This window comes from Leucopleurus acutus (assembly GCF_964270905.1).
Source record: "Leucopleurus acutus genome assembly, chromosome: 21".
Classification (NCBI taxonomy): domain Eukaryota; kingdom Metazoa; phylum Chordata; class Mammalia; order Artiodactyla; family Delphinidae; genus Leucopleurus; species Leucopleurus acutus.
This window is the reverse complement of record NC_139163.1, coordinates 30,278,455-30,300,435: the sequence shown is the minus strand read 5'-3', so window position 1 is coordinate 30,300,435 and position 21,981 is coordinate 30,278,455. Positions and strand designations below refer to the sequence as shown.

General features: G+C 36.5%; 1 protein-coding gene across 2 annotated transcripts in view; it reads right to left on the bottom strand.

Annotated features, from left to right (window-relative positions):
• Positions 1 to 21,981, bottom strand: part of ADAM9 (ADAM metallopeptidase domain 9) — a 98,445-nt gene that overhangs the window by 28,735 nt on the left and 47,729 nt on the right. For both annotated transcript variants that reach the window (XM_082863719.1, XM_082863718.1), the window contains exons 12-16: positions 21,777 to 21,948; positions 15,242 to 15,334; positions 14,013 to 14,208; positions 11,009 to 11,114; positions 3,162 to 3,345 (exon numbers count right to left, since the gene is read on the bottom strand). In XM_082863719.1, coding sequence (XP_082719845.1) covers positions 3,162 to 3,345; positions 11,009 to 11,114; positions 14,013 to 14,208; positions 15,242 to 15,334; positions 21,777 to 21,948 — 751 coding nt within the window. The remainder of the gene's footprint in view (positions 1 to 3,161; positions 3,346 to 11,008; positions 11,115 to 14,012; positions 14,209 to 15,241; positions 15,335 to 21,776; positions 21,949 to 21,981) is intronic.

Here is a 21,981-nt window from a genome sequence, read left to right as displayed (position 1 = left end):
GTTTTTGTGAGATTTAAGAGTACTGACTATAATCCACAGAGTAAAATTTCATAAATTAAAAAAGCCTAAGTATACAGCTTCAGAAATAGAAAAGTATATTCACCAGCACACAGAATCCAGGAATAAATCTACATTACCAGTATTTGCTCCCGGAATGTAAAGACAATTCAATGTTGAGGAATTTATCAGTATAACCCAGCACATTAATAAGTCAAAGGAAAAGATGTAGTGATTATTAAAATAGCTGTTGAAAAAACTACTTATAAAATTTTTAATCTATTTGTTCTTTTATTCTTATTAATCACAACTAAAACAATTCTCCATTAAATGAAAAATACTACCTACCCCAAGCCAATAGCCAAAATCATATATAACCTTGGAAGGCTAGAGGCATTCCCAGTCAAGTTAGGGAGAAGACAAAGAAGTACACTATTATCATTATTATTTAAAATTATCCTGAAAGCTCTATCATTGCAATTACACAAGAAAATAAATCCAAATTTTAAGTATCAGAAAGGAAATCAACTTTCTATCATTTACAGATGATTGTTTACCTAGAAAATTTTAATACAATCAACAATAAAAATATGTGACACTAAGTATATGGCTGGTAACAAAATAAATATATACAAGTGAATATATTTTTCTGAACATCAATAATAGCCAGTAAAAATGTAGACAAAACAGTTTCTCTTATCAATAAACACCAATTAGAAAATGTAACATAACAAATTAGAAAACATAATAAGAGGCTATTCATAATAACAATAAAAATATAAAATACCTAGGAATAAAACTAACAAAAAATAAAAAGGACCTTTATAATTAAATCTTTAAAATAAGACCCCCCAAAAAATCGAGAGACATACCATGTTCTTCTATGGGAAGACTGAATAATGTAAAGATGTCCCTTTTCCCCATTACAAATTTATAAATTTGATTTGATCCCAACCAAAATTCCAATGCGCTTTTATTTAAAAACTTTTTTTTTGCACCTTGACAAAATGATCTCAAGTTCATCTGGAATAATAAATGAATATTAATAGCCAAGAAAACTATGAAAAAAGAATGAGGGGGCATTTGTATGACCAGATAATAAAAATATATTATAAAACTGACAAAAACTAAAAGAAGGCAATACTGACACATGAGTATCAGACCAATCAGTGGACATTAAGAGAAAAAGCAGAAATCAAGCCCAAGTATATGTGAAAATTTAATAAGTAATTTAAATAAGATTTCAGATTAAAAGAGAGATTATAATTGAGGTGATGGCAAATAACAAACCATTCTGAAAAAATGTAACATTAGAAATCAGCATATAGTCATCATCTCTGAATGAATAAAATGAAAAAGGAAAAAAAGAAGAATGCCAGCCTCATACTATACACTCCATATTCCCCTGGATTAAAGAGTTAAGTGTTAAAAAAAATTAAAAATCTACTAGAAAATAATGCTCTGATACTATACTAAGAAAGTCTTGTAAAACATGTAAGTAAAGTTGGAAACCATAAAGGAAAGGAATAATAGATTTGTTTACATAAAAATGTAAACATGGCAAAAAATACTAAAAACAAAAGGAAGAGGCAAGTAATAACTGGGCAAATATATTACACGTATTACATCTTATATGACATAAGTTAAAGTTCTTTAAAATCAATAAGAAAAACACATCCATTTTTAAATGAACAAATAACATCGACAAGCAAATCACAAAAGGAGGAATAAATATATGGAGACAAAAAAATTCAACATCACTAATAATTGAGAAAGAGTAAAAAGAAAATTACCAAATGAAAGTTTAAAAACAATGGCACCTAATCCTGACTAGGATATAGAGTTAAAACATTTATTATTGAAAACTGCTTGGAAGATAAACGAATAAATACTTTTCTAAAGAGAAATTTGGCAAAACTATATCTAAAACCTTAAAAGTACACACCCCCTTATAGTAATTTAACCTCAGAAAATAATCAGGATTTTGTGAAATTTTTTAGAAAGCCATTTACCTCAGCATTGTTTATAGTAACTGCAGCAGTTGAGTTTATGGCGTGGCAAGGGCAGGCACAAGAATACCAGGGTCTTTTTGGTAAGAAGTGAGGGGCAACAGAATTGGAACTGAAAACTTGGTAGAAACTGAGGTAACTTGCGGGTCCCTCTGTCTTTTTCATGTGTCCCACATAATCAATTGATTGTGTTCGCTCTCCCCTCCTCTATTCTCCCATGAGTTGGTTTCTTCAACTTGTTCAACAATCCTGCTCCCTCTGTCTCTTGTACATAGTTGAAGCTCACCATAACCCTTCTAGCCCTTCTCCTACATCATGCTATCTCTCAAAGAATTCATAGTTTCAGCGCTACTCTTAACTACCTTTCTTTACTTATATATTCCCCCCCAAAAAAGGAATTAGGCCTAGCTCCTCTCATCCGGGACCGCTGGTAGTAAGTCAGCAGCTAACTCTTGGCTAACACTGGATCAAAACAGCTGTGGCCAGGGTAGCAGGATGCATGGGCAGGACAAGCGCTATGACATTTCTAGTACAAAGACACGGATGCATGCACACATACATGCATAAACACGCACACACACACACACACACACACACACACACACACACACAAATCCTGAAAATCCCAGTAATAGCAGCCTGGCTAATAAATTACAGCACATTGATGGGGAGGGGGGGATATGCCCAGTATATTACAACATAGAAAACACAGGTTATAATATATGACCCCAATGAAGAAATCGAGATAATAGAATTATAGTTTTTTTTTTTAATGGATGCAGAAGTTTCTTTAATGAAATTGTGGAAATTATCCAATGAGATGCAGATAATGAATACTCTAATCTAAGCAGATCCAGAGACCATGATGAAAACTGATCATTTCTGAAGTTAAAAAAAGCATTATATGAAACTAACACAGCATTGTAAATCAACTATACTGCAATAAAAATTTTTTTTAAAAAAGAAAGCATTATATGGCTATAAATCATCAGGAGGTATAGCTGTTCTTATTTTTATTCTTGGTAGCTTTCTATTTTCCCAAATCTCTACAATAAACAGAGATTTCTTTTATACCCAGAAAAGAACCACTAGCTTTATATAATGATTTTTTTAATTTTTAAAATTTTACTTTGTTTTAGAAAACATTATGATTACCTTTCCAACGCCACATCTGGTGCCTTCATTCACCATGCCAGGATCGGGAACATCTGATCCAAGCTGGAAATCCACACCCCAACATTTGGTGCCTCTCCCAGGAGTCTGAATAATAGCAGGCACAATTCCAAATACAGGCATTTCTTGTACATTCTCACATTGAAGCTTTCCACACAAAGCATTCCTGGAAAGATAAATAATGCAAACTACAATGCATCCAGTGTAGATACAAAAGAAAAATCATATATTTTTTGTATATAGGCAGGGAGTTTATTGCTGTTTAGCTAAAGGGAATCTCAACAGAAAAAGTGTGTGAGAGAAACAGAGATCAAAGTAGCTCTCTTTAAATATGGCAGAGAAGAGGTAAGTGGATGCAAAGATGCAAATTAGTAGGGTACCAGGGGGTGTGGATGCTGACACGTAATAATCTCTCTTCACTACCTGCCTAGGGCTCAAAAAAGTCTAACTAATAAAGTTGTTTTTAAATGTGATATAATTTTATAAATGCTTTTACACAGAAAATAATAGAACTATACCAAAATTCAATTGTGTCTTCTTACAGAGTTATAGTAAAGAGAAACCTAGATTTTGTAATGTTAAATAAGTATGACAGGACTCCACCTTTCTTCACTTGGCTCACTCTTACTTAAAGACTCAATTCATTAACTCATTAATTCACTAATTCAATTCACTAATTCAGTAACAACGCTATGAAGACTTCCCTGACTACAATTCCTATTACAAGGCTGTGTAAGTTAAATGTCCTTCCTATAGCCTTTCAGGATACAATAAGTATCCCTAACATCAACTCTTATGATGCTGTATTGAAATTTCCTATTAAATTGATTGTCTTTGTCTTTTTTTTTTTTTTTGGCTGCGTTGGGTCTTCGTTGTTGCACGCAGGCTTTCTCTAGGTGTGGCGAGCGGGGGCTACTCTTCGTTGCAGTGCAAGGGCTTCTCACTGCGGTGGCTTCTCTTGTTGCGGAGCACGGGCTCTAGGCGCACAGCTTCAGTAGTTGTGGCACGCAGGCTCAGTAGTTGTGGCGCACGGGCTTAGTTGCTCTGCGGCATGTGGGATCTTCCCGGACCAGGGCTCAAACCCGTGTCCCCTGCATTAGCAGGTGGATTCTTAACCACTGTGCCATGAGGGAAGTCCTAATTGATTGTCTTTTGATCCAAGCACCTACCCTATTCTTAAATCTCCCCTATGCTATCACTGCCAAGTCATTATAGGATATTGTTTTCCAATTCCTCTAATTCATCACCTCCTAAATATTCTCATACCAGCTATCATATCTTTTACTTCTTGAGTTAAAATCTTTCTCCCTATAACTTTTCCTCATTGGTCCCAGATCTTCAACATGAGACCACACAGATAATGTCTTTTCTTTCCTCCACATGGCAGCTTTTTAGGACAATTATCACATAGGTCCTAATTACCTACTTCACAGGACAATAGTCTACAATCATTTCTCATGCAACAAGGAAGCTCCCCTCTAAATATGTTCTAGTTTGTCTCACTCCCTCTTGAAGCACAGTGCTCGGAGTAAAATATGAAGTTTCAGTTACAGCCTGACAAGCAAAGAACAAGATGAACTGTCATTTCCTTTATTCTAGATACTGTACTTCTATGAAGCCCAGGATGACAGTAGCTCTTATGGTAACTACATTACATTATTGACGTCCTTGAATTTATCCTCAGCTAACACCCCTATTTACTTTTTGCACATGCTGCTATTAAGCCTCCTCTTCCTTCCATCCTTCACTTAAGAGTTAGTTATTTTGTCCCGTCTTTACATTTATTCTTATGTCACCATTTATTCACGAGGTAACCTGAGTAAAGTGCTTAAACTTTCTTAAGTTCAGTTTCTTCATCTGAAAAAAAAGACCTAAATAATGATGCCTATCTCACATAATTAGTTGAAATTAGATATGAAAACCTCTAAAACAAAGCATAGAAGAAAGCAGATCTCAGTTAGCATCTACTGGAACCTACCAAAATTCATGCTGCTATGGTATACTTAATGTCTCATGTATCATCTTAGTGACATATTAAGAAGTAAAAGGAAAATACTCTTAACATATTAAAAGAAAACTGTCACAAATCATTAAAAGGATAGTCACTTCAACAGAAAAAAATTAGCAAAGATGCAAATAGGCAATTCACAAAATAAGAAATGCAAACAGCCTACAAAGCTAAGAGATGCTCATTGTTATAGTAATAAAAATTATATTGCAAGCACCAACAGAATAACTGCTTCAGGCAAGGATCATCAATGCACGCTTAAACCATGAGGTGAAACACTGGTGGGGAACTGGATATTTATACGGTACAAAATCATCACTCCACATATTACTTGATAGTTGCAGTGGGAAAGACCTAACTTTACAAGAGCAAGATCTGGTCATTGCCACTTAGTAACAGTAATAATAAGACAATCCAGAATTATGTGCCTCCTTGACATCACCTACCACTTACAAAGTAGTCAAATACTTACGAAGTATTCAAAATGTTTAACCTGAATCTAATTGAGACTTTAGATTTAACTTCTGATGTATAGAAAATTCAGGGAATAAAGACGCAAGTTAAGCAACGTTGAGAAGGAACTACCAAACAAATCCAGAACGTGGGCCACCCTAAAAGACCACTGGCCCAGTCATTTCCTCAGGTCACTGTCATTGAAAAGAAAAAAATAAATAAACTGAAGAATAATGTTTTAGATTAAAAGTGACTTAAGTGGGGCTTCCCTGGTGGCACAGTGGTTAAGAATCTGCCTGCCAACGCAGGGAACACAGGTTTGAGCCCTGGTCCAGGAAGATCCCACATGCCGTGGAGCAACTAAGTTGGTGCACCACAACTACTGAGCCTGCGCTCTAGAGCTCACGAGCCACAACTACTGAAGCCTGTGCGCCACAACTACTGAGCCTGTGCTCTAGAGCTCACGAGCCACAACTACTGAAGCCCGCGTGCCTAGAGCCCGTGCTCTGCAACAAGAGAAGCCACCGCAATGAGAAGCCCGCGCACCACAACGAAGAGTAGCCCCGGCTCGCCGCAACTAGAGAAAGCCCGCTCGCAGCAACGAAGACCCAATGCAGTCAAAAATAAAATTAATTATTATTATTTTTTAAAGTGCCTTAAGTGACATGACAACTAAATGCAATGTGTGAACCTTGTTTGAGTCCTGATGTGGAAAAAAAAAAACAGCTATGAAAGACAATTTGAGGACATGGACAATTGGAGAAATGTGAATATTGACCAGGGATTACATTACATTAGGAAACTCTGAATTTTGTTAGGTATGATAACAGTACTGAGAACGGGCGTATATGTTGGAGATGAATACTCAAGAATTTAGGAGTGATGCAACATAATGCTGATAATTTACTTAAAAATGGTTCAGCAAAATCTAGACAAGGTAAATATGATAAAATATTAACAGTGTTTTAATCTAGGATATATGGGTGTTCATCATACTATTCTTTCTACTCCTCTGTGTATTTAAAACTTTTCATTTAAAAAGTTTAACAAACTATTGAATGTTAAGAATGGCTCAAGGGGGCTTCCCTGGTGGCGCAGTGGTTGAGAGTCCGCCTGCCGATGCAGGGGACACGGGTTCGTGCCCCGGTCCGGGAGGATCCCACATGCCGCAGAGCGGCTGCGCCCCGGGAGCCATGGCCGCTGAGCCTGCGCGTCTGGAGCCTGTGCTGCACAACGGGAGAGGCCACAACAGTGAGAGGCCCGCGTACCGGGGGAAAAAAAAAAAAAAAAAAGGCTCAAGGATGTATTTGTACAATACAACATGGGAATATAGCCAATATTCTGTAATAAATGGAAATGGAAAGGAACCCTTAAAAATTGTATAAAAATATAAAAAATGTAAATAAACAAATAGTTTAAAAGGACGGCACCATCTTGTTCTGCAAGAGAGGACAGCTCTTTTGGTGAAATGGAACAAGACAATGTGCACAGCAGGGGGTGGGAGTCGGTGGGGAGTAGGAGTGTATATGTGCATAAGAAACCCTGGAGAGGCAGACAAAGAGCTCAAAGACACACCTGAAGAGCAGGGTGGGAAGAGGGAGAAAGAGAGCAAGAGTGGAAACCACATTTTCTCTATATCCCTTTAAACATTTTTGAAAAACAACAACAAGAAATTAAATAAGTATTTACAAATTCATTCAAAGCAAGAATGAAATATCTATTTGATGTAACAAATTGGAAAAGTATTTCTTAAGACAATACTCTGACATTGATGAGGGGGTAGTGGAAGTATAAATCAGTCAAACGTTTTGAAGGTCAATTTAGAAGCATCTATGAAGAGCCTTTAAAACTATCTTCCATTTTCTTTTGAGAAAAATCTACTAAAGAAACAATCAGAGACATAAATACTTAAATTGTATTTATCACAGCCTTGTTTAAAAAAACAAATTACTGGAAAAAACATACATTTCTAACATAAGGAAATGGTTAAAAGAAGCTGGGTATATCCTATAAATGCCCTTAATAGAGTGGAGAGTAAACACATCAACTTATAAAACAGTATAAATCATACTATGCAATTTTGTTTATACACACAATATGGGTCTCTGAGTACACATATGTGTGTGTATATATGTGTATGATACATATTTATATGCTTATGAATACACATGAGAAGGAAATAACAATAAAACTTTAACAGAGTATCTCTGGATGACAGGACCATATGTGACCAGTTTCTTGAGACTTTTCTAGATTTTATGCATTTTCTATGATGGGGATGATTATAAAGAGTGTGATGATGATGATGATAAGTCCTACAATGAACCGGGTACTCTTCTTAGTATTAACATCCACCAACTCATTCAGTCTTTAAAACAATACTTAGAACTAGGTACCATTATTATTTCCATTTTACAGAAGAGAAAAATGAAGTATGTAAGCGAAGTAACGTGTCCAAAGTCTCAGAGATCTTAAGTGGTTAAAGCAGTATTCAAACCCAGAGTCTAACTTCAAATGTGTATTCCTAATGACTATATTACATTATTCTTATATTACTATTATAAAATGCTTTTCAAATCAGCTACCCAGTAATTTAAGTTTTGTAAATGTAGTTGCTATATTTTCATCAAGATATTCATAAAAATATGGAAACGGGACCAGGCTAAAGACAAGGATAAGGCATATGTAGCAAGCCCCTTCCAGGTCTGCATCAATCCACTTATCCCAAGGTTTAGCTCAGCTCATTCAATTAGTCACACTAATTCCACCCATTAGATATATCATCTGTTCCTTCATTCGTTCAACAAACAGTTAATAGGCACTTACTATGACAATGTGCCAGGCACTATGTTAAACACAGAATGGACTTTACAGTGTAGTGACAAGGGTGGTAACCAGATGGTCACTTAAACAAATGAGATGTCTTATGAGACAAATACTACAAAAAAAAAAATCTGAAGTATTAAATTTGGTAGTAATGAAAGGATCAGTTCTTCCAGAAGACATAACAATCCTAAATGTGTATGCACCTAATAACATAAGCACTGAAGAACACACTTCAAAACACATACAGCAAAAATTTATAGAACTAAAAGGAGAAATAGACAACGTCATAATCACAGCTGGGGATTTTAACACACCTGTCTCAGAAACTGAAGGGTAAACAGATAAACACACACACACCCAAAATATACAAGATTTGAACAAGACCATTAATTAACTTGACATTTACAGAATAATATATCCAACAACTGCAAGATACACTTTTCTTTTTAATTGAACATGGAACATTCACCAAAATAGACTATATGCTGGACACTAATTCACATCTCAATAAATTGAAAAGAACTGAAATCATAGAGAGTATGTTCTCAATGGAATTAAACTAGAAATCAAAAACAGATAACCAGAATATTCCCAAATATTTGGAAATTAGCAATATACTTTTAATAACACATGAGTCAAAGGAGAAATCACAGTATAACTTAGAAAATATTATGAACTGAACAATAAGGAAAATACAACACATCAAATTCAATGAAAGAGAAACATACAACTTTTTAACCAGTTCATCCTTCCTTCAACTTTCAAATTGCTACTTTTCTCATTTTGATTTAGCCTAATCATGTTAGCCAAGATGGGTCCAATTCCTCCAAGTGCAGGACAGAGCCCTCCTTGGTCTTTTCTAAACACCATAAAAGAATCTTAAAAATGCTGTGCCTATAACTGGTTTTGTATCTGACCTTCCCTTTATCTGGAAAATTACCTATTACACTACCTATTGGATTGGACAAAAAGTTCATTCTGTCAGTGAATATGTTGTTCAATAAAGTTCTTCGTGAAAATTTAAAATGTGTCTTTTATTTGTACTTAAAACCGAACAAACTTTTTGGCCGACCCAGTATCTTTTCTAAGGCAGTATCACTTTTAAGTGATTATACTTGCTGAAGCAATGGTTTGGACATAAAACCTTCCCGTGCAATTTAAATATATTAAAAATTTATTAAGAATAATAGTTTGACTTCCCCAGAAAAAGAGTGCTATATAAATGCAAGAGAACTTACATCTACAACTAGTTTTGAGACTATACAAGGTAGTCAAAACAGTTATGTTCATACCCTCTTTTGAAATACTTTCTTGTTTTTCTAACTTCCTTCAACCTACTCTGTTTTATATATCAAGAAAGGTATATTCTAAATATTCTGTGAAGTATACTTTATGTGGATAACTAATTTGTAAAGAATTAGAACAACATAATTTGGCTAATGTTAAAAAAAATAAAAGCACACAGCATTAAGAACATCTATAAGAGGGACATCTGACCCTGTTAAGGAAGTTGAGGAAGTCTTTCTCAGAGAAGTTGTACTTAAAATGGCAGAGAGAGGAGAGCATGTCAGGCAGAAGGAACAGCACGTGCCAAGGCCCTGTGGCAGAGGACGACATGTAGACCAGTAGAGCTGAAGTATTTCACATTTAATGGCTCAGTAGAGAAAGATGAGCCTACAAATAAATACATTAAAGGAGCATCTGGAAACAGAAAAAAAAATACTAGAAGAATATTCTACACAAACGCCAAGGAAAGGGGTTTCTTCAAGGAGAAAATGGTCAACATAGTTGAATGCTACTGAAAGGTCCAGAAGCATGAAGACCTAAAGATGTCTGTTGGATTTTGGAACACGGAGGTCACGGTTGTTATTTCTTCTTAGTAAGCATTGTTTTACCTCAGTTGCTTAGCTTAATTGGCAGAGTAGGAGGTGAAGTGAGTAGAAGAGAAGCACAGTATTACAGAATAATTCCAACTATACAAAATGTTAGTGTGTGTATGTATAGTGCACAGAAACAAAAAAAAGGAAGACATACGCTGAAATTACTGAATACATATAGACAGATTATGGATAACTTTTGTTTATATTTTTGTAATAATATTAATTTTTTTACAATGTGCAAACGTTATAGAAACAAAAAAGGCTTTTAATTTGTCACTTTCAAATTATATAGAGCCAGAAGTAAATGATAAAGTCCAGAATTAATTCTGCAGATACCTCTACGTATGGATTTAGCAGCATAATCTTTTAATGAAAGGAAGAGGGAGAAGAGTGTTTATTTGGGCTTCTTATTGTAGAACAGGATAAACAAAAGTAACATTCTAAAAATCATTATATTTTAGACAGATAATGTCAAAAGGTATGAATAATTTTACCCTTCCTATTCAGAATCTCTCTGAAGTCATGTTTTACAAAATTGTTAAATTTGAAAAGTTAGATGTTTAAGGGGGAGAAAGTCGGCAGTCACAAGGAGCTGTAAAAGATGCTAAAGATGGCTGATCTTACAACCTTTCATATTCTTTTACACTCTTGCCTCCACTTACCCAGTGGCGCACTTCTTGTATTCATTGCCAGAGAAACCACAATTGCCAAATCTGTCACCTTTGGAATTCACATCAATGAAACAATCCCTTGGAGCAGCCTTGGCTTCTGGAACAGCAAAAAAAATTTTTTTTGTACACCTGAAACTAATACAACATTGTAAATCAACTATACCCCAATAAGATTAAAATTTTAAAAAAAATATTTTTAAGTTATGGCAATTTAATTCAGAAATAAAAGTATTCCCTACAACAGTCCATACGCCTGGATAAACTGCCTCAACACCTCTGAAAAGGTTTCAGGGCCTACATATAAAACATTTTGTTCCACATTTTATAATTGACAACAAAATGTGAAAATAAAGCTTACATGGTACTTAAAAGTTAGCCTGGACTCAAGCACTCAAGTCCTCAAAGAAGTGTCATTAAACAAGATGAAATTATTAACCATGATGGGACTTCGCTAGTGGTGCAGTGGTTGAGAATCCGCCTGCCAATGCAGGGGACATGGTTCAAGCCCTGGTCTGGGAAGATCCCACATGCTGCGGAGCAACTAAGCTCACGAGCCACAACTACTGAGCCCGCGAGCCACAACTACTGAAGCCCAAGTGCCTAGAGCCCGTGCTCCACAACAAGAGAAGCCACCACAAGGAGAAGTCTACACACGCAGTGAAGAGTAGCCCCCACTCGCTTCAACTAGAGAAAGCCCGCGTGCAGCAACAAAGACCCAACGCAGCCAGAAATAAATAAATAAATTTATATTAACCATGATGAAATTAAAAACCATGCACAGTATGGTAGCACTTTTAGCATATTAATTCTCACTGCTCTCAAACACAGGTCTACTGCACCCCTGGTTAGATCAGGCTGGGAGGGTCGGTGAAAACACTTCCAGGTATTATTTTTTTTAACTTACCATATATGGATGCTTAATTTAGGTATTAATTACATTGACAAATAGCTATGACAGCTAATAAAGTATCAATCCATTCTTGTTTTCTTATATTTTATATATGCACCACTTAATGTTTGATTTTTCCACTTAATTACATATTCCTAAAAATATTTTATCTGTAAATATTTTGAAGCCAAAATGGCAGTACATTCTATCTAATAATGGAAATTCATGTGTCTGTCTTACACACCTGATACTACGCTGTTCAGTTTACAAGAAAATGGATATGAGGTGAAAGGAGTTGGAAGGAAAAAGAAGTGGAGGATCAAGTAATCTGAAAATGGATGCAGAATACTTGCACAGGATAAACGTCACATGGCAGTAACTCTAGCAAAGCACATGCTCACACTCACATTTATATCAGGAAAAAGTGACTAAATTAATAACAAGCCCCCCCCAACAATGTTGTTCCTTCGGTCATCCTAGACTTTTTTGCAGGCCTCTACAAAGATAATATACTTGCTAAATAATAGCATTTGCTTCTCTAAAATGCCTATCTGTAAGTACTTTTTTGGTCTGCAGTAACCTGTCCATTCCTGCAAAATATATCAGAAGTTCACAGATCTCTACCACTGTGTCCCATGACCTGACTAACATAAAGGAAGTCCCATTTCATGCTTAGTCTTCTCTCCTCCGACCCTATCTGATCAAGGTTCCCATGACCCACCCCCTCCTTGGGTTTGATTAATTTGCTAGAGTGGCTCACAGAACTCAGAGAAACATTTTACTCACTAGATTACTGGTGTATTATCAAAGAATATAACTCAGGAACAGCCAGATGGAAGAGATGCATACGCAAGATATAGAGAAAGGGGCTTGGAGGTTCCAGGCCCCGCCAAGTGTGACACTCCCTGCATCTCCACTTGTTCACCAAGCCAGAAGCTCTCCAAACCCTGTCCTTTGGGGTTTTCATGGAGGCTTCATTACATAGACATGATTGATTAAATCATTGGCCACTTGTGAGTACGGCAATCTCCAGTCCCAGAGGTGGGGGAACTGAAAGTTCCAACCGCTAATCACAGGGTTAGTTCCCTGGCAACCAGCCCCATCCTTACGTCACTGAGGGACTTTCCAAAAGTCACTTCATTGACATAACAAAAGACACTTTTACAGCTCTTATCACTTGGGAAATTCCAAGGGTTTTAGGAGCTCATGCCAGGAACTGGACAAAGACCAATTTTTTTTGGTTTGTTATAAATCACAACAGTCAACACTGCTCTACCTGAAATTATAATTAATCCATATTAAGAGGATGGAGAATGAAAAATGAGCATGAGTAGGATGAGAGTTGACAAGTGTTGAGAGAAGAGAAGGTAAGAAATTAAATTCTCATCCTCTGCAGTGAAAAATTAACAGTTAATACCTAGAATGGAAAAATCCAAAAGTAGCATTACCAAGAAATTATCTAAAGGCCTGGAGCAAGTAAGTAACAGGCTAGAAATCAGCAAGAAAAGGTAGAAATGGTTGCCTTAAGGGATGGGGCTATTATGGGGAGGCACACTTTACTTTTTCATAAAATCTTGTGAATGATTTGGCTCTTCAATCTACTGTATGTATAACTTTGATAAAAATGACATATTTAAAAAGAGACACAATAAAAAATATATTAAATACTACTAGGAAAAGAATGGATTCCATTTATATAATACAATACTCTAATGCGCTGTGATCTAAATATAGCAATGAAGATGGATTGCAAAAACATTTTGAGTGAACAATGAAAACAGAAGACCCATCTGTATGTCCCCATACTATTTACATGAATTTATTAAAGCTAGAATACAATACTGTGTATATATATGTATACACATAATGTTAATATACACAGGATAGAGAGGTGAGAAAGTATGATAAAAACAAAAATCACCAACTGAACTTGGACACATCAAATTAATGACCATGATTGCCTACAGAGAAGGAAAGAGGGGAACATGATAGGAGAGAGGAAACGGGAGAATTTCAATTTTAGCAATAACGTTTGCTTTCCATTTTTAACAAAAACTAAAACAAAAAAATAAAATCACAGCAATCAATATAAATAACATATCTTACTTGAGCCAAAGATGACTTGACACTGAGCATCATAATATTGGCACATGCCATTGTAACAATAGGCTCTGTTATTCTGGCAAGGGTATCCATTCTGAATAAAAACATCTGGCTGACAGAACTGAGAAGAACCGTTGCAATATTCTGGAACATCACATTCATTGGTTTTTCCTCGGCACAAAGTACCTCCTGGAAGGAACTAGGGTAATGGGATTGAAATTGAAAAGGAATATCAGGAAAATTCCCACAAATTAATCAAATTGGAAACCACAATATTTATATCTATAAAAAGTTCTAACAAAAACAAAAGATTAAACAACCCAATAGAAAAATGAACAAAGGCCCGTAATAGGCTATTCATAAAAGTCATGAAACATGGAAAATGAAAAAGCATAGCCTCATTGATAACCAAAAGAAATGCAAATTAAACTAAGATATGAAAGCTCTTTACAACTATCAAACTAACCTGGATCGTAACACTGGCTAGCAACCAATGTTAGTACGAGGAAACAAAAATAGTGCTGATGTAATCTATACTGTACACTGTACAGTAATCAGTGTATTGATTAGACTGGCAATTACAGACTGGCACATTTGTAGAAGATATATAAAATGCGTGTCAAAAATTTTCATATGCATACTCTGTCCCAACAATTCCACTTATAAGCAAATATTGGAAGCTATCTAAATGTCCATCATTAGTAGACCAGATAAAGAAATTATGGTACAGCCATACAAAGGAATACTAACTATATAACCTTGTAGAACTACATGAATGGAAGAAAATCCATGGTATCTTACTGAAAAAAGTACATAGTAAAAATATGTATACCCATGTTTACCCACTTTCACACAGACACACACCTACACACACACTCATACTCACATTTACATAGGAAAAAGTGACTAACAACAAATTATCAAACAATGGCTACCTGAAGAGGGTAAAATGATAGAGGGTCTTTCAGTGTCTACTTTCTATTGTTGAATTTTTAATGAAAAACATAGATCACTCTTAAATCAGAAAAAAAATGTTTTTACTTAAGAAAAAAATTCTCTTTAGACCATTTGTCATAAAAGAACATGACACAAAACTGCAAACAAGTGTCATAAAACTTTTCATGTAATCATGTAATAAAAATAGTGCTCTCTTACAGATCAGAGAAAACCAATTTTGATATATGCATATTTTTCCTTTTTCTATTTTTTCCAAATACGGAGGAATTCCCTACCCAACAGTCTTGACAACAGTCGCCATATGCACATTCAGCAGATGATTTAAGTTTACAAGTACTTCCTTCACAACAAGGGTCCAATTCACATTCCTGTGAAGAGAAAATGACTGTCAATAAAGAAATAAATTATTGTCATCAATATTCATTAATAAAATTCTTATCTTAGACCTATGCTTCCTTCTAACCTGACTGTGACAGTTACTCTCTGGAAACAGTCCCTTACTATCCTTCTGGATTTATCAGTGACTCTTTAGCTATTATCTAGGTCTCAACATATTTCAAAGGACTGAAATCACAGAGAGTATGTGTCTTGGTCTGCTGGGATTGTCAGAACAAGATACCATAGACTAATGACTTAAACAAAAGAAATTTATTACGTCAGCTCTGAAGGCTAGAGGGCCAAGATCAAAGTTCCAGCCAATTCAGTTTCTGGCGCAGACTCTCTTCCTTGGCTTGCAGACAGCTGCCTTCTTGCTGTGTGCTCACATGGCCTTTCTTCAGTGCATGTGTTCAGAGAGAAAGCAAGCAAACTCTCCAGTGTCTCTTTTTTATAAGGACTCTAATCCTATCAGATCAAGGCCCACCCTTATGACCTCATTTAACCTTAATTACTTTCCTAGAGATCCCTTCTCCAAATACAGACATACTTGGGGGTTAGGGCTTCAACATATGAATTTGGGGGACACAAACATTCAGTCTATAACAGTGTGTTTAATGATCACAGGAAATTAAGCATCCATAAATGCACTTCTCTTCATGCTCAAGGTCTGACTTCTCTGTTGGGTGAATTTCCACCCATGTGGACATTCTTTTAATCTTGCTTGGCTTCTCTCACCCCACTTTGGCCCACCATGGCTCCCTACCCCTGCTCCGAACCTTCCACCCAGTGACATCTACTCTCCTATGTTCCAACTAATGTCTTCAGGTATGAATTGTTTGAGAAGGGAAGGAGAAAGGAGAGGGGGAAAGAAGAAGACAGGAGAAAGGAGGAGGAGGAGAGAAGGGGGCAGGGGCTCTAAGCTTTAATTTTTGAAGAATATTTATTTTCCCATGTTGCAGAATTCTAGGCTGACGGTTTCTTCCTTTCAGAACCATAAATCTGCTGTTCTACTGTCTTCTGCTCCCAAAATCAGCTGCCATGTATATATTTGTTCCCCATTTTCTTCTGACTTCTTGCATTATTTTCTGCTTATCTCAGCACTTTGATTACAATGTGCCTACAATCGTCCTTAGTAATGATTCTGATTTGGCTTTACTTAGTGTTTTAGAATTGTAACTTAACATTTTCTGTTAAATATGGGAAATTTTCAGCCATTATTTCTTTGAATACTTTTCCCATCTCGTTCTCACTCTCCTCTTGGTATTTCACTTATAATTACATTAGGCTCTTTGATATTGCCTACATGTCCCTGATGCTCTGTTCATTTTTCTTTAATCTTTCTTCTTTTTTCTTTAGATTGGATTATTTCTTTTGTTCTACTTCATGTTCATTGACTCTTTTTATGCCATCTTAATCTGCTATTAATTCTACCCAGTGAATCTTTCATTTATTAGAATTTTTAGTTCTATAATTTCCATTTGGTTCTTTATTATACATTTCTCTGCTGAGATTCTTCGCATGTTTACTCATGAAGACCATATTTTTCTTTAATTCTCTGATGATAAAGAGTGGACTATAATTCATGGCAGCTTTATTCATAATAGCAAAATGTTAGAAACAACCTAGATATCCTTTAATGGGTGAATGGTTAAACAAGCTTCAGATAGGCCCTTTGAGCTGGTGGAAATACCACCCTAAACATTATTCCAAATCTCTGAAGTAATATCCATACAATGGACTGTTACTCACTAATAAAAAATAAAAAAAATATTAACACATGCAACAACCTAGACTGACATCAAAGGCATTACACTTAGTGAAAAAAAGTCAGTCTCAAAAGGTTATATGTTGTATGATTCCATTTATTATTATTATTTTTAAAGATTTATTTATTTATTTTTGGCTGTGTCGGGTCTTAGTTGCAGCATGTGGGATCTTCATTGAGGCGTGCGGGATCTTTTGTTGCGGCGTGCAGGCTCTTCATTGCAGCTCTCGAGCTTCTCTCTAGTTGTGGCATGTGGGTTTTCTCTTCTCTAGTTGTGGCTCCAGCCACTTGGGCTCTGTAGTTTGCAGCATGCGGGCTCTCTAGTTGAGGCGCGTGAGCTTGTTTGAGGCGCGTGAGCTCATTATTTGTGGTACACGGACTTAGTTGCCCCAAGGCATGTGGGATCTTAGTTCCCTGACCAGGGATCGAACCTGCGTCCCCTGCATTGTAAGGCGGATTCTTTACCACTGGACCACCAGGGAAGTCCCTCCATTTATTATTATTTCTTTTAAGTCTTTATTGAATTTGTTACAACATTGCTTCTGTTTTATGCTTTGGTTTTTTGGCCCGAGGCATGTGGAATCTTAACTCCCTGACCAGGGATTGAACCCACACCCCCTTCATTGGCAGGCAAAGTCCTAACCACTGGACCACCAGGGAAGTCCCTCTATTTATTATTGAAATGTCAAACATTATTGAAATGGCAAAACCACAGATGGAAGCCAGGGGCAGGGATAAGGGCTGGAGTCAGGGTGGGTGTAATTACAACAAGGTAGCAGGAGGGTGTTCTTTTGTGGTGATGGAACAGTTCTGTATTTTAATTGAGGTGGTGGTTACATAAATCTATATATGGAATAAAACTGCATAAAAGTTCACACACACACACACACACACACACCAATGCAGGTTAAAATGGTAAAAGCTGAATAAAGTCTGTAATCTAGTTAACATACCAATGTCAGTGTCCTTGTTTTTATACTGCACTATAACTATATAATTTGTCACCCTTTGGGGGAAACTGAGCAAAAAATACATAGGACTCTTTGGACTGTTTTTCCAATGGTCTGTCAGTTTATAATAATTTCATAATAAAAATTTGAAAAATGATCTATACCTTGCACCATACAAAATATTAAGTCAAAATGTATCATAAACCTAAATGTAAAACCTAAAACAATGGACTCCCCTGGTGGCACAGTGGTTAAGAGTCCACCTGCCAATGCAGGGGACAGAGGTTCGAGCCCTGGTCCGGGAAGATCCCACATGCCGTGGAGCAACTAAGCCCATGCGCCACAACTACTGAGCCTGTGCTCTAGAGCCCGTGAGCCACAACTACTGAGCCCACGTGCCACAACTAGCAAAGCCCGCGCACCTGGAGCCTGTGCTCCGCAACAAGAGAAGACACTGCAATGAGAAAACTGTGCACCGCAACGAAGAGTAGCCCCCCCTCGCCACAACTACAGAAAGCCTGTGTGCAGCAACAAAGACCTAATGCAACCAAAAATAAATAAATAAAATCGAAATAAATTTATTTTTTAAAAAAACCTAAAATGATAAAGCTTCTAGGAGAAAACATTTGAAATCTTGGACTAGGCAAAGATTTCTTAGATGTAACACCAAAAGCACAAAAACATATGTTTCACATAGGCAAACAGGTATCAAAACCTAACTTGTATGTGTTAAATGGGTGCAGTTCATTGTTGACAAGTGTTTATAATTGCCTGTTTCTTACCCTTTGCTTTGTCTTGACCAAACTTTAGTGAGCCTTCTCTCTTTCCTATATAGGCCCTTGAACTCTGTTTGTCTCCACAAAAAAAAAGGGAACAAGTATCCCCACCCCTTCCCAGCTTCTCCTGGCAATCAGCTGACCAAAAGACAACTTCCCATCAGACCTCACTGGCTTTTCTCCCCTGCTTATCCAGCTTCCCCATAAAAGATTCTGCTTATCTCTGTTTGCTCCCACATTTACCCTATAAAAGAAAAACCTTTTTGTTTGATTTTGAGACTCTTCCAGATGTCTGAGGTCAGTGTGTTCTCCCTACTACAATAGTCTTTCTTCTGGATAAAGCCTTTTCTTATCTAAGTCGGAATTTGGGGTGGGTTTTTTTTGACACTGTATTCAATTATACTTCAATACAGCTGTTAATTTTTTTTTCACAACTACTGTGCAAGACAGACAGATGGCTTCATAAAAGAAAAGAGAATCCGGAAATAGACTATGTATACAGGAATTTTGTTTATGGTGAAAGTACCATTTTAAATGGTTTTGCAACAACTGACAATTAATGGGTAAAAGTTAATTCTCTAGCTCACTCCACATGACCCCCCCACACCAATTACAGAGCTAATACAAAAGACTGTAATTACAAAAATGCTAGAAAAAATTATAGAGGGCCTATATGATGATAATCTTGAAACACGAGTAAAACTTGTACCTTGCTCAGTTAACAAAACAATGGGGGACACTAAATGCCATGACATATTGTTGGTAAAAGTGCAAACTGACACAGCCTTTTTGTAGGAAATTTGGTAGTCTCTAATAAAATTAAAAACATGCACACTTTGCAATTCAATAATTCTACCTTTATGTAATTATCTTAGAGAAATACTTGTATATGTATGTATGCACACACACACACATACGTGGAGCATATACAAGGATGTACTGTTTGCAACAGAAAAATACTAACTACAGTAAGTAAATGTCCTTTAATGCGAGTATGGTGAAATAAATCACAGTATATCCTTATACTGAAATACTAATCAGCAGATTAAAGGATTATGTGTAAATAACATAATGACGTGGAAAAAATCTGTAGGATATATTAATAGAAAAAAAACCTCTGCATGCAATATATTAAGTTGGATTTCATTTATGTAAAAAAATAAAATCCTAAAACAAACTCAACTATGGTACAAATGTACATACTGTATATAGGTATATAAATGCATAGAATAAAATCTATAAAGAAACACACTGAACTTATAAGAATGATTACCACTGCAGAAGGAAGTGAAAAAATGTATGGGAGAAATAAAGGGAAATTTTGCTTGTGCTTGCTATTTGAAACTTTTATACCAAGAAAAACACCTGTGATATTTGAGGGGGAAGAGGTACTTTTTTCAAGAGTAATTTGTAGTGCAAAAGCTCGAGAAGCAAATATAGACTATTTCAATTAGTTCGATAATGAAGTAAATAGTCAGGAGAAATCAAAACATATATAATATTTTAGGAGAATGCCTGGAAAGAAGAGCTTGGTCATCCTAACAGTATAACATTAATTTAGAGACTAAACATAACCTCATTAGGCTTTATTTTCCTCACTTGAAAATGAGAATATAAAGAAATATCAACCTCCTAGAGTTAGTGTGAGGATCATACCATGGAAAACATTTAGCAGAGGCTGCTGACATGCAGCAATAGTGCAATGAAGGCCCATGACAATTTCGTCATAAAATACATACTGCCTGGCAATTCCCTAGTGGTCCAGTGGTTAGGACCCTGTGCTCTCACTGCGGAGGGCCCAGGTTAGACCCCTGGTTGGGAAACTAAGATCTCACAAGCCAAGCGGCGCGCCCCTCCCCCGCAGAAAACAAAACCAAAAAAACGTACTGCCTTTCTAGAATGTAAAGCCTTCTGGCAAAAGCCAGGGATGTGTGGTCAGGTAAGGGAGAAGAAGCAGCACTTGGGGAAAAGATTGAGAATATAGTAAAGTTTACATACAATTGAACCAATTTCTTTAAAATTTAAATTTTTTTAATTTTTGAAATTTAATTAAAACTTTTTTTCCTCCTAAGCCTTGTCTAGGAAGTCTTAAGTAGGCCATTTTGAGAGGAGAATGGCTAAGATATAGAAGAAGAAGAATAAAGACAGGCACAGACTTATGGCAGTAAGTGTGGGTAACAGGTGTAAGAAAGCCAGAGAGCAGTAGGTGAACTGAAGCTTACTAAAGGGAGAATGTTAATTTGAGTTGCAAGAACTTTGTTAATGAAGAACTCTGGACAATGGGCCAGCTTCAATTTATTATTAAAATGAGGTCAGGGCTTCCCTGGTGGCGCAGTGGTTGAGAGTCCACCTGCCGATGCAGGGGACACGGGTTCGTGCCCTGGTCCGGGAAGATTCCACATGCCGTGGAGCGGCTGGGACCGTGAGCCATGGCCGCTGGGCCTGCGCATCCAGAGCCTGTGCTCCACAACGGGAGAGGCCACAACAGTGAGAGGCCCGCGTACCGCAAAAAAAAAATAAATAAATAAATAAATAAATAAATAAAAAATAAAATGAGGTCAACTGAATAAATGTTTCTGCAATGGCAGTGCCAGAATAGTAAAAGCTTCTAAGTAAAGAGCCAAGAGAAAAACTGATTCGTTCTTTAAAATAAATAAATGACTCAGTAACCATAACAGAAATGGTAGAAGGTAGCAAAAAAACAGAAGAATAAACATGATGCTTTCCTGGACACCAAAACAGATGACACCATTGGTTATGTTCTAGGAAGGAGGGGATGATCAATCCCAGGAACGTTATGCCCACAAGCAAAATACCAATCCTCATTTTGCCACTATATTTTACTTTAGCTCCTATGCTAGAGTTGCCCAAAGCGAGCTATTTTATTCTTTTGCAAATCCCAAGGTAACTTCGCAAAGCAAACATCACACATTAAACTGACCTTTGGAGTACCGCAGTCACACTCTTCCCCGGGGTCCACCAATTTATTACCACAGAAAGGAGCGCTGTAAGCTTCGTCAGGCTTTGGAATATTAAGAAGGCAGTTTCCACCTTTATTTAAAGTTAACTTCTCAAAGTCTTCTGCACTGCAGGTGCTGAAGTTTCTGGAACCTCTGTAATAAACATGAAGAAAAAGATCTTAAGTC